We start from the raw sequence: 12,825 nt of genomic DNA on the forward strand, positions 1-12,825 counted from the left end.
AAAGGTTATAAAAGGTATAAAAGGCTCATGGGTTATAAAAGGTATAAAAGGTAAAATCAATCAAAATTATTAAAAGCACATGCTTGATCTTTGGGGGGACTAAAATGACAATAAAATTAGTAAGACAGTTCACATATGTAGAACAGAGTTCTACAACATTGTAGATGATACCAGCTGAGCAGTTTGTAGTGATAGATACATACAGATAGTAAGGAACTGAGTGTGTCTCATGCAAAGAGATTCTGAGAGAGCTGGGACTGTTCAGCTGCTGAAAGGAAGACTAAGGGGTATCTTACAATTGTTCACAAATACCTGGTTGGGAGGAGGTAAAGAAGATGGAGCCAGGCTCTTTCCAGTGCTGCCCAGTGGCAGGGCAGGAGGCAACAGGCACATACTGAAACACGTGGGATTTTGTCTGAACGCTTTTTTTACTGTGAGGGCGACCAAGCAAGGGAAAAGGTTGCTCAAAGAGGCGGTGGAGTTTCCATCCATGGTGATCTTCAGAACCTGATAGGACATGGCCCTTGCCAACTTGTTCTAATGGAGGATCATGTTTGTTTAGAGGGATTGGCCAAGATGATCTCAAGAGGCAAGTTCCAATAACAGCTTTTCCACAATACCTTGAAATTGTGAAAATAAGTCACTTACATGGATCATTTTTTACACAGAAAACCAAACCTTGGTGAGGGCTGGGAGAAGGGTATTTTCTAGTGCATGTGTAGTCTATTAATTAATTTACTTTTCATGAATTAATTTTTGCGTCAGCAAAATTTGAAGCTGTACAAGGTTTCTCATCTGAAAGTGTCAACAGTACAGACCAATTTGTTACACCCATGCTTTGGCCTTCCATGTTCACAGGCCAGGTCTGTGAAGAAGACCAAACAAAAGAAAAAAACCAGTTCTTATCACATAAGTGAGAGGAAACACACTAAAAACTGCATTCACTCAGAAGCAGGAGAGTGATAATTTTCCATTTTCAAAGAAATGCATGAGCATTTTTCACCTTGGAGAAATCCATTTGTGCACTTTTCTGTACAGGCAGTACACCTGTCTAAAATTACCCTTAAGAGAGACAGAGTTTCTCATCTCAGGCCAACTGCTCTGATCAATAAAGCTACAGTGTGTCTGCCAATCTGAAGAAAAATCAATGCAAATGTCCCTCCTAATGACCTATCAGGAACTGTCATGGACTTTTTAATGTCCACATCATGGACGGCCCTAAAATATGCCACAAGATTCCAGTGGTCCCAAAGACAGCTGGGAAAGGGAGTTTGCCCCATGATTCCTGGAGTCTGCACAGAAAATTCTTCTGCTGCAGCTGAGAAGCAGACAAAGGTGAACTTAACATGAGCTGAGGAGGGCTTAAGGCGGGGATCTGAGACAGATCTGATATTTGTGTAGATAGATGAGGCTGCTTGGAATGACACATTTCTTTGAAAGTTTTCAAAAATCATAGAAAACAATTCAGTCACTGGTTCTGAACCTCTTGTTAAAATCATCCCTTTACCTTTACCCCTTAAACTTCTTGGTTTCATTTATCTAGATGGATACATTAAAACAACCATGGTGGAGATTGATTATGATTCTTTAAAAAGAAAGCAAAAACCATCTACCAGAGCTGCTGTGAAACATACAGAGAGTGACCAAGAAACTTATGATGATGTTGGAGAGCAGGACACAACTAGCAGGTATGTATAAGGAATGTATGGAAAGAAACAAGTGATTCACCTGGGTCAGCGTAGACAGGAAGTTTTACAACAAACCCAACTCTTGTCCCAAATCAGCTATTTATATAAGAAATGTGTTACTATTATATGTAGCTCTTCAGAATGATGTAGTCAGAGGAGTTCAAATGAATCCTGGGATCCAGCATCTGTAAGCACTTATACTTAGGAGGAACCCATACTTTTGGAAGAGGACCTACCTCATTGAAATCCAAAGGAGAAAAAAATGCAAACTATGCAGGATTACAGATCATCTGCAGGAAGTCCAATTCTCTTCCCTCTCTCTCTCTCTTTACTTGTTCTGTCTTTTGGAGTCGCATGCTCCCTTTTCTAATATGCAATAATAAAAGACTCTAAAAGCAATGGAAACGCTCACTGCACCAGGGAACTCTTGATCACATTCTTTGCTCTCATGAGCCTTAGCATGAGTCTTTAAGTCTTTCCTTTACCTGTTTCCTTATGAAGAGAAGGGACTTCTGGAATCATGTCTAGGATAGCCCTTCAGAGAAGAATGCGGCTTATGAGTTTAACCCTGAAAACAAGGCCTCCAGAATTCTATGAGATGGGTATAAGCTATACTTTTTTGACTTCATCAGAAGCACAGTCTCCGTGCATTTGCAGTGCAGTGCTACATTGCAGATTCTCTACTTCATTATGTCATCTTTTTCATGTCAAGTAGGTCTGCAGCTAGAGAAGTGACTTATCCAGCAGCAGAACAGACTTGCTGGCAGGGAAATACCCTAGTGGTCTCTTGTCACAAGAGTCAAGGCTATCACATAACCTAGCATGACAGTGGTACTTATGTTACCAGATCTCACAGGAAAGTTTGCTTCTTACATGTGATTCAACAAACCAGTGCTCATTCTCCATTAAATGTCCTCATGAGCAGAAACACAGAGCCTGGGATTCAGATAAGCGATCTGCATATAGGTGTAAAGGATTTCAATATTTAGGTCAACCATCTTGAAGCACTCAACCTTTACACCTGCTTTTACTGCTTCCCAGGAGGATCCTTAGCTTAGAGGCCTGTCTGGAATAAAAGGACTGCAGCTGTTTGGCTACTAAAACGTCCCCATGAGCTCCAGCAGCAGCACTTGGAAAGATCTGCCTTCAGGCTGGCATTCTTTATACAACCAATAGTTTTGTGTCTGGTATTTTTCCAGGTTGCTCAATACCAGTTTTCCTCTCTGAACATTGGTCTCATAGCATTGTGACCTAGCCATAAGAGTCATGTTAGTTGTTTTAGGTTTCAGGTAATCTCAGCATTAGTTACTTCATTGGAGAGCTATTTTTGGCCAATCCTTTTCACTAGGGCAAGCATTACAATTAGCCACCTCAATGCAAAGAATTTAGAAAATGTATTGAATTCAAAAGCAAACAACTGCACTTACACTGTTGCATACTAAAATAACAGTGTATTCCAAGGAACCTCAAAGGATGAATGATTGGCTCAGATTCATTAAACCCTTTAAGCTGTATTTTGACATTTTTATCTTCTCTGGTGATTAATAGCATTCTGTTCAGTTCACAAGCATGAACTGTTGGAAGGTGTGACATACATCAACAAGTTTTGAAATCACAATAAGAATGCCATTCTAAAAAAAAAATTCTTGACCAAATAGTATTATCTCATTATCAGTAGTATTGCTAATATTCCAAGATTAATAAATAACTAGGGGTGGTGTATTTCAGTATTTTTTGGCACAAGAGTTTAACAAATATCTTGTTTTGATGTATAATTTTAAGTAAAGGTATGATCCGGAAATAATCTCAGCTATTATGAACCCCTCAGGCTTTTTAACATTGGGTTAATATGGTATCCTTCAAATGTTAGAAACATACATTTATACCCAATGAAAGCTAGTTGATAGATAAATTAACTTGTTTACCATTTCATTTCAAGAAGATCCCCTCATAAGCAATGAATCTAAAGGGTCTGGATCTACTCTATAGTGCTCATGCCGATTATATTTTAATTCCCACCAAGTCTGACTACACAATCTCCTGAGATCCCTCCCAACACAAATTATCCTATGATCCAAAGGCATATTTTGTACTTAAATTTAAAGATATCAACAGGCATATAAAATATATTCTAAATATTTTTTGCCAAACCCAAAAGCTTTAGAATTAATAATTGCAGAAGTGATGGGTGATCATGGTGTTTTCTTTTTCTGAAGAAGGACTGCTTTTCTCTAAAATGTCTTTTGTTTGCTTTTCCAGTCAAAGTGGTGACCAAAGTGGAGGTGGAAGTAAGTTCTATTTATGTGTTTAGGGGGGAGTTGTTTCTATGTATTTCTTACCCTCACATTTTGACTTCTGCAGCTTCCACATAATGCAGTAATTATCCATAAGCAAGTTAAATGTTAGCTAACAGGCAACAAACAAGGAAGGGTAGTGGCCAACTTAACTTCCCCACCACCTATGGGAACTTGGGTAAGACAGAATCTTTGTGTTCAGATACTGTGAATCACCAGCATGCCAGATGACCAAACTTTAACTTTTTACTTGTTCGTGAAGGCAAATCATCCCACGAAACAGCACAGATGTAACTGGAGAAATATCAACATGAGCAAGAGGTTTTGTACAGGAGAAATCTAGTTCTGAAATAGCCAGTATCAATTAAAGCTTCATTTTGCTGACAGAGTTAGGGGAACATCAGTAACAGCAGTACACTGGAGTCTGAACTACAGTAGCTTCATGCTGTCAAGCTGACACACTCAAAGCCAGTTTCCCCTTTGTTAGCATATATATTTGTAGCATTCTCTGTTAATCACAAGAGCACAAATCATCTTCTCAGCTTCAAGTTTAGATACTGGTCATGGCAGAAGCATCTCCTGGCAGTACTGAATGGAGCTTCTGCCAGTTGAGTACAGATTTCAGTGGCTACTCTGACCAGTGCCTAGAATTGGACATGCAAAGTGAGCTAGCCCTGCACAGAAGGAGGTGGGGCACAAAGGTCAAAACTCAGACCAAAGTGGGGAGCTTAAATTGCCCTTGTCTCTGACTTCTTTGGGTGAAAACAAGGTGTCGCTTGCTGAGAGTGTTAGTCTGACATGTTCAATCATCACTTGAGTCACACATGAAAACTTGAAAGTCATCATAATGTCTGGACTGAAATCGGCCATTTAGAATTTCATTACCTACAGTGTAGAAGCATTTGTTTTCAGTATCCATGCTCTTGTGATTGGTAGTGACACATTTAAATGCTGTGGATGGCATTCTAAACTGGGATAAGTCTAAATTTCTGTTTTAATAAAGAGTCTGGGCTGATTTACAGAAAGATTCGATTTCCAAGGATATTGCGTAAACTGTACACACATCTGATATAGTAAAGAGGCCTATAATGAATACCCTATTCAGCAGCATTAAATATAATTGCATTAATTCACTGTTTGATCTGTTAAAGACATGTTCCCACCTCCTCCTTCTGATCAAGACATTTATGATGGAATTGATGATGAAGATGCTATAGCTAGGTATGTTTTTATATATTTTAAATAATTTGTTTCTTTGACAGAAGGTATTCAGTTTTTAGTATTTTTGAATCAATCATAAGAATTAGCATGTGATCAGCAAGTGGGTATACATCAAAATGGGTATGTGAAGCTAGAGAAAAGGATTCTTCAGTCTTTTGAAGAAGTTTTGTTCTGTAATTTTGATATGTCAGCAAAAGCAGTTTGCAATCATGAAAATCTCCAAATCTCCAACTAGACAGAATAGGTCTGAAATTAAAATAACGAACTAAAATGGTAGGTTGCTGAGTAACAACATGAAAACTGTAAGCCACTAGATTAATATCCATATTACAAATACATCTCAGTATCTACAAGTAGCCTAACATACATATTTCTAGTTCAGCATTTTAGCATTTGGGTAAGCGACCTCACTTTGGGCATTAATGATAATTATGTGCATCAATGGAGAATTTAAACTGGGCCTTTTAAGAAGAACATTACATTTTACATTGTGATAATCACATGCATACTCCAAAGGTCTGTATCACAGGATGAAGATAAGAATGGTATCTGGTCCTGGGGAATCTTGAAGAGGCTAAAGGTCAAAGATGACAAAAAGAAAAGTGTACGAGAAAAAGCAGCCAAAGTCAATGAGGCAGAAGAAAATGAAAATTTTTTGTAAGAGTCTGCCAGGAAATCATGTGCACATTAACTAATTCTAATAAAGCATTGATCACATGCTACTAACATGTCCTCACAGCAGCCTAATGAATCATGCATCAAATTGCAGCTCAGGATTATACTTTTCTGCAAAAACACTGAGCTTTCTTTTCACCTGCATAATTATTCTCTTAACAAGCTGTATTTGTTGCAAAAGTCTGGTAATTAAAATACGCCAAATTCTTTTTTTGGTGAAAAGCACCAAAATAATCTATCATCTTTGTGCCACTCTGGTCATGTAAATTTGCTGCACACTCAGTTAAAATTTACTTTTCTGACCAGTACAATGTAGCTGAGATAAACCGGTAAATCTACAGCCATTAATCAAAATTTTAGGAATAATATGACAAACAGAAAAATGCAAAGATTGTCTTCTACCCATCTTACCTAGAGATTAAATCATCAGGTGGTGTTTTTACCACTTTCTTCAGTCATTTGGTTCTGAACCAGTTTGCTTTAATTCAGTGACAGAAATATATTTAGTCCCTAAGTATTGTTGGTGTCAGTGGCACTTCAAAATGTCTGGAGATTACTTGGAGCCGTTGTGTTGCAAGTTTTTTAAACTATTTAGGTTACAAAAAAGCCTATTAATGTGATATAAATACTTAGTGAGCTTTTTTTTTCCCCCCAGCATGTCTTCCTCAACAAGGCAGTCTGGAAAAGGTAATTAATAGCCTATTGTTCAGTCTCCGTATTGATTCCTGACTCTTTTTCTGTATACATTGCTCTGTATCATACTAGTCACAAAAATACCTCCAAGGAAGGAAACAGGATATCCTATTGCTTACCCAGTTCCAGTAAACAAATTTCAAATATTGTGACTGATCTTGCTGCAGACAAGGTGATACATATACATTGCAAGCTCCCTGGTAAACAATTTAATGTATTTAATGTGATTTTGCTACCTGAGATTTACACTAGTCCATTTTATTTGACATTAAATATGAACAGATACAGCTGGAAAGAAGCATTCGGTGACACACCCCAAAAGTAAAGAGAAATACTTTTTGCTATATTCACCACCTGCAGTGTCTTTGTAAAAGAACATATAAGCATTATCTCAGCTGTGGAATAAAAAAAAATTTCTTAGAATTTTTGAGTCTGCTTCTAGAACAGAACCTTTTATATCCTGCTGATTTTTCTAGTCATTGGTTTGATGAGTTGAACAATTTCTTCCCCTCTACAAATATGCTGAATGTGATTCAAAGAATACTCTTGGGCTAAGAATTCTCTTCACTGCTTTGGCATTACAAGACGGCCTAAAAACTAACATACACATGATCCATCTCCACTTCTAAGCAATGTTACACTGACCAGGGTGCTATAGAAGTTATTGAATGTACCTTAAAATCAAACTCAAAAAATGTACTTTGATGCAATACAATAGGAATTGGATTACTAAAATGAAAGTAAAAAGCTATCTCATGTGTTAAAACTTGCTCCAGCTTCAGATGAGAATTTCAGTGAATACCTGTTGTTATTATTAATAAAGAATCTTAATCTGAAAAGATTGGGTAGTGTTGTGCAGGTTGTGCAAAACACAGAAACCACAGTTACTATAGACAGTAAATGGCTACAGTACTTGCCATAATGTCTTGTCAACTTAGCTAAAATACCACACATTGTAACACAATGTATTAACTTCTCAGTTTTCACATAATAATGTTTCATTCTTTTAAACACCATTGTTTCAGATTATGGAGACAACGTTTATGATGACGTAGATTCTTCAGACTTCCCTCCTCCACCACCTGATCCCAGGCAAGTGAAAATATTACCTCCCTGATTAGAAATCTAATACACTGAGAGACGTTTTTAAAGTATGTAACAGAGGCAGATTGCTACTCATACCTGATTTATTTGGTGTTGTCAGGTTTTGTAGTTCTCATAAACCTACTGCTGATAATGGCAGTTGAATGCTCTTTCCTCCATTATAGACTGAAATAATAATTAGACTCTAGAATAATTAAGCATGTTTCGCATGCCAACAAATTCAGTCCCTGATGGACAAGAGGTAGAAAATTATACAAAGCCTAAAAACTCAATTGTAGATTTTAGTTCTTTTTCTATCAAAATTTGGGGACTGTTAGGATAGATACTGTATGTCAGCTGCTGCAGTATTTTAAGAGAAAAGGAGGCAGTGCCCGTGTTTAAAGAATGAAACATATTTGGAGGTGTAAGATTCAGCTTGAAAAACTTTTATCTGAACCAGAAAATCAGGGTCATCTCTGGAGCACAGTGTTATGAGCATGGTTGCATCTGTGAGGATGACTGCGACATGTCACATCCTGTTGTCGCTTACTCTGCTCAGGTGGAGTGACAGTGCACTACAATAATGTAGTCTGGAAACATAAAACCAGAGAGAGCTCTTTGGACTGTGTATCTAGAGGAAATTATGCGGTCCTTCTAACCTAAATCTAGGGTAGGTCATACAAACATACATTCATCATCAATGAAACTGTCATCCTTCCGCAATCAGCTAGGATCAAAAAGTAGAGTCAGATTTTACATTCCCAGGTGCCTCACCAGAAAGGGCAGTTAGGGCATGAAACCATTCCTCGTTCTTTGGCAAAAGTCAGTGCTATCAAGGATGTGCAAAAAACAATGGAACTTGAAACAGATCATGTAATGCAGATTCCCTGGTGCACCAAGGTCTACAGGCACATAGGACTAGCACAGACAAGGCTAAGATTTTCCAGCTGCCTCCACATTGTGACATGTTATTCAGCTTGTTGCCCAAAGATACACAGTCTTCATAAAAACTGCTCCTTACTGAGAGATTCTAAAGCGTCATCACAGAAAGATATTTAAAATTAATTTTCAACATTCACTTATATGATAGATATACTAATATCAGAGAAAAGTAGGAAAGACAATCCCAACATTGTATTTATTTTGAAGTCAAATGTGTATTGTATTCTCAATATTAGGTTTTCAGAGCAACAAAAACCTGATAAAGACACATGAAGGCACATGCATTTTCACCAAAATTATCAGAAAGCATGCCAATGCCTTAGATGTGTTGCTAATTTTGTTTTATCTGTAACCTCTTGGTTTAGTTCATCAAAATCAGGAAGCTTTGGAAAACCTAAGTCAGATGAAAAATACGTACAAAAGCTCAAGAAGATGGAAAAAGAAGAGAAAGAGTTCAGAAAAAAGTTCAAAGTAAGTTTTGTTCAAAGTGTTTTGTTCACATAAAATATAAAAACAAAGTATCTGTATGGTGCCATCTAATTTGTTCCCCATAACTTGCTTTTGAAAGGTGAAGTATTACTACTTGTAAAAACAGTGATCTGAGCATCTCTAAGTCCAAGTGGCAAGCATGGGCACATACACATACTGTAGGATATTTGTTAATTTTTAAAAATTTAGTAATAAATGGGAATATATTAATGGAAAAATGGTAATGGGTTTTAACTATGGTTTCTTTTTTTCTCTCTCTCTCTCCTTTTCAGTTTGATGGTGAAATAAAAGTTCTTTACTCTACAACCACAGTTCAGGATTTGTCTCAGAAAAGATGGGGATATAAAGACTTACAAATTAAACCAGGGGAATCTCTTGACATTATTGAAAGTACAGATGATACTAAGGTCCTTTGCAGGAATGAAGAAGGAAAATGTAAGTTTTATTAAAAAACTGTAGTACATATCAAATTGTCAGTGAATGGTTGAGTAGGATGTAGAAAACCTCTCTTCCCTGGTTTACCTATGGTTTATCTGGGTGGGTTATCTTTGCCTGGTGGTTGACAAGAGGCAGATTGTTGCTACCTTATTAGCATGTTTTAAGACTGGGTTGCCTTAAAAAAAATCCAAAACACTTCCAATGGACAAGATATAATAAATATGAGAAAAAAAAAGAACAATTTTGTTCGGTTAACTTTTTCTTTGCAGCTAGGATCAGCAGATGCTTTTGTTGCTTCTGTCTCCCCTGCTTTGCCAAAAGGAGTGTAGCTATGCTAGCCCACTGAGTCTAGTAAAAGTAAAATCCTTGCTGCACCTCTGGATAGCACTAGCCCATCAACTGCAGCCAAGAGAAAATCAGTAACAATATTCTTACTTTGGATTGCAAGAGATACAGTTTAATCTTTTCAACAGGCTGGGGGGAACATTGCTTAGGCGTCTTCCCCCCAGCTCCCAGCTAATCCAAGGCATATGTCCTTGCTGGTTTGTCTGCTTGTTCTGGGAGCTGCACAAGGCCTTTCAGTGTTTCTTTGAAATCCTTGGCCACAGTTTGCACTGGCAGAAATTTTTGAATTTTTGGAGAAGTCCAAAACCATCTCCTTATGGTTTCAATTTCTTAGTGAGCTTCTGTTACAATACTTTTCAAATCTCCTAGTGAAAATTGACTTTGTGCTGGAACAGCCTACTTTCAAAGTAGCAGCATCCTCCTGCTCACCTTTACTTTTTGCCTCTGACCTATGTTGAAGACAGTCTAATGCTATAAACCTCTGAAGGGGATTCAGCCACCTTCCTTTTATTTTTTCCCTCCTGTACTCAACTGTTACAGTCTGGAGTACAGCCTTCTTCCTGGCAAGCCTTCAGGGTTAGGAAGAATTTCTTGCATAACAACACATATGTTTTTCAAAATATGGATTGCATTGGTAGAGCCACTTCCCAAAAAAAACAGCTTTCAAAGCTGCATTTTTTGAATCAAGCTAATAATAAAGTAGAAAGTAGTTCATGTTTTCCTCTCATAGTCTTCAAAGCCTTTCAAATAATGACAGGAGCTACTGCTTTGCTATGCATAAAAGAGCAAAACAAATAAAAATATCCTCCCTGAAAACTTCTGAATAGATCTCAGTCAATTTTCACATTAGTTAGCAAAGTTTGAATCCTACTTTAGTTCAGTCATGACAGTTTTGTTTATTTACTCTAGTTGTTCTAGTTCCTCAGATCTTAAAGCTATGATTTTACCTTCTGAAGGCCAGGTAGACTGAAAATCCCCAATTAAAGACGATTTTGTTATTTTCTTGCAAATGAATCCTTTGATTTAATCATTAACTTATGAAGCACTTCCATAGTTTCAAGCCTCTATCAACAGTTAAAAAAACCCTACAAATTATATTTCAATGGGTTCTCACCTTTTTAAGCAAGGGCTGATGATCTTACGAACATATTCTGCTATGGTTTATCTTAAATGTTATGAAATTATTTGAAATGTCAAAAGTGAAACAAGGAACTGATTTTCATCTACCATCTCAAATTCCTTCTTGGTCTGAACACACACATTTTGAAATACACAAAAGCTTTCAATATAGCTTCATAGATTTTGCTTAATCAGTAGGACATAATTGGACTTCAGTGGCCCAAAGTTTAAGTTTTGACCTCTGTGAGCTTCCTTTACACCGTCAATGAGCAGCTATCATGATGCGTTACAGCTTTCAATGGTTGCTAACTAAGCAACATGGAGTGTGCTGACCTGTTGGCTTCTTCTGTATAAAAACTAATGAATTAGTTAGAAACTGAAACTTTGGACATGTAACTTTGGATTAGTAAATCTGAAAGAGTGTGAGACCAGCAGGGGCTGTATCTCCTGTATTTAAGGGGTAGATAGTGCTTTGCAGTGGTAGAAGCACTGTCACATGACTTGCAAGAACACTGTTCATATGCCATGAGCAAAGAAACTTTGCTTTCATGTATTTCACGTGAGAAAATTATATGAACAAACAGAGTACTTTAGATTAGCCAAATGATTTAAAATTATTCCCTGGAGACTTCAAGAGTCATGGAAATTATTGGACTGCCCTAAAGAGAATTCTGAAAAGACAATATCTTAAAAAAAAATAAATAAATAAATTTCCATGTCTTTATTCCAGAAAATAAAGAGGAAAGACAACTGAGCTAAGATATCCTGAACAGATACTCCTAAAGATTAAAAGAAGGAAATTTACATAGTAATTTCAAATACAAGACAAGATCACATTTATTCTTTAGAACGGTCCTAATTTTGTACCAGCTTACTAATGTTTACCTACAAACATGTTATTACTGTTATGGCTCTCTCTTTCTTTGTATTCATTATACCAACTGACAAGTATTTCAGTAGATATCTTTTACCAAAGACAGGAAGTAATTTTTTAAAGAAATTATGTACATTAAAAAAAAGTGTACTTTTATCTGATTTCATTAGTAATGCAGCAGAGTAATAGAATAATACACTAGTCAGTAGCTTTTCTAAGGTATTTCCATTATTATTTCCATTATTATTTCCATTATTGGTCTTATTAAGGTTACAGTTAAAAATTTTAAACAGTTACAGTTAATAGTATTTAATTGGTTTACACATCTTGAAATAAATTTTTGTCCCTGTAGGAAACTTTAAATATTTCTGTTACTTATTATTACTGCAAATATTATTATGTTGTTATTATTATACTGCATTTTTGTCCTATAGTTTGTGAATTGAACTATAGTTTTTGAAACTGTTGTTTCACACCCATCTCATGCAAGCAGGAAACTGATACATAAGATGAAAACCTAATCTTGCATAACCTCTATTACTATTTAAGTAGGCAAATAAGAATAACCAAAACATTGCACGCAGCAAAATCTTCATCAACTATATGTCCATTTTACATTGTTTTTCCATCTATTATGTCTTTCTGTCTGATGTATGTAAAAGAGAAAAACTTCATTTCACTAGCGCTAGGAACAGAGGTAATAAAGAGTATTTCAATTTAACTTAAATACATATATATTTCACTTTTACAGATGGCTATGTTCTGAGAAGAAATTTAGTTCAGAAGTAAGTATAAAGTGATCTTTTTGAAAAATTCGTTGTAACACTTAATTTTGTTCTAAATGGTCTGGTAAAAAAAGTGAAATATAATTATTTCAGTCTGTCATTCTAAACTTGCAAATTGAGTTATTTTTATGGAGTTACAATTTGTCAAAAATTAATCACATACATCCATGCAGGAAACT

At 36.3% G+C, this 12,825-nt stretch overlaps 1 protein-coding gene across 1 annotated transcript in view; it reads left to right on the plus strand.

Moving 5' to 3' along the window:
* The window catches only part of FYB1 (FYN binding protein 1), a gene marked incomplete at its 5' end in the record, with an annotated part of 38,925 nt that overhangs the window by 24,883 nt on the left and 1,217 nt on the right, over window positions 1-12,825 (plus strand). Inside the window, 10 exon segments of the mRNA XM_082301829.1 lie at window positions 1,544-1,688; window positions 3,948-3,976; window positions 5,134-5,203; window positions 5,720-5,860; window positions 6,534-6,565; window positions 7,597-7,663; window positions 7,665-7,667; window positions 8,962-9,067; window positions 9,358-9,520; window positions 12,613-12,646. Coding sequence (XP_082157955.1) covers window positions 1,544-1,688; window positions 3,948-3,976; window positions 5,134-5,203; window positions 5,720-5,860; window positions 6,534-6,565; window positions 7,597-7,663; window positions 7,665-7,667; window positions 8,962-9,067; window positions 9,358-9,520; window positions 12,613-12,646 — 790 coding nt within the window.

Source organism: Coloeus monedula (assembly GCF_965178545.1).
Source record: "Coloeus monedula genome assembly, chromosome: Z".
Taxonomy (NCBI): domain Eukaryota; kingdom Metazoa; phylum Chordata; class Aves; order Passeriformes; family Corvidae; genus Coloeus; species Coloeus monedula.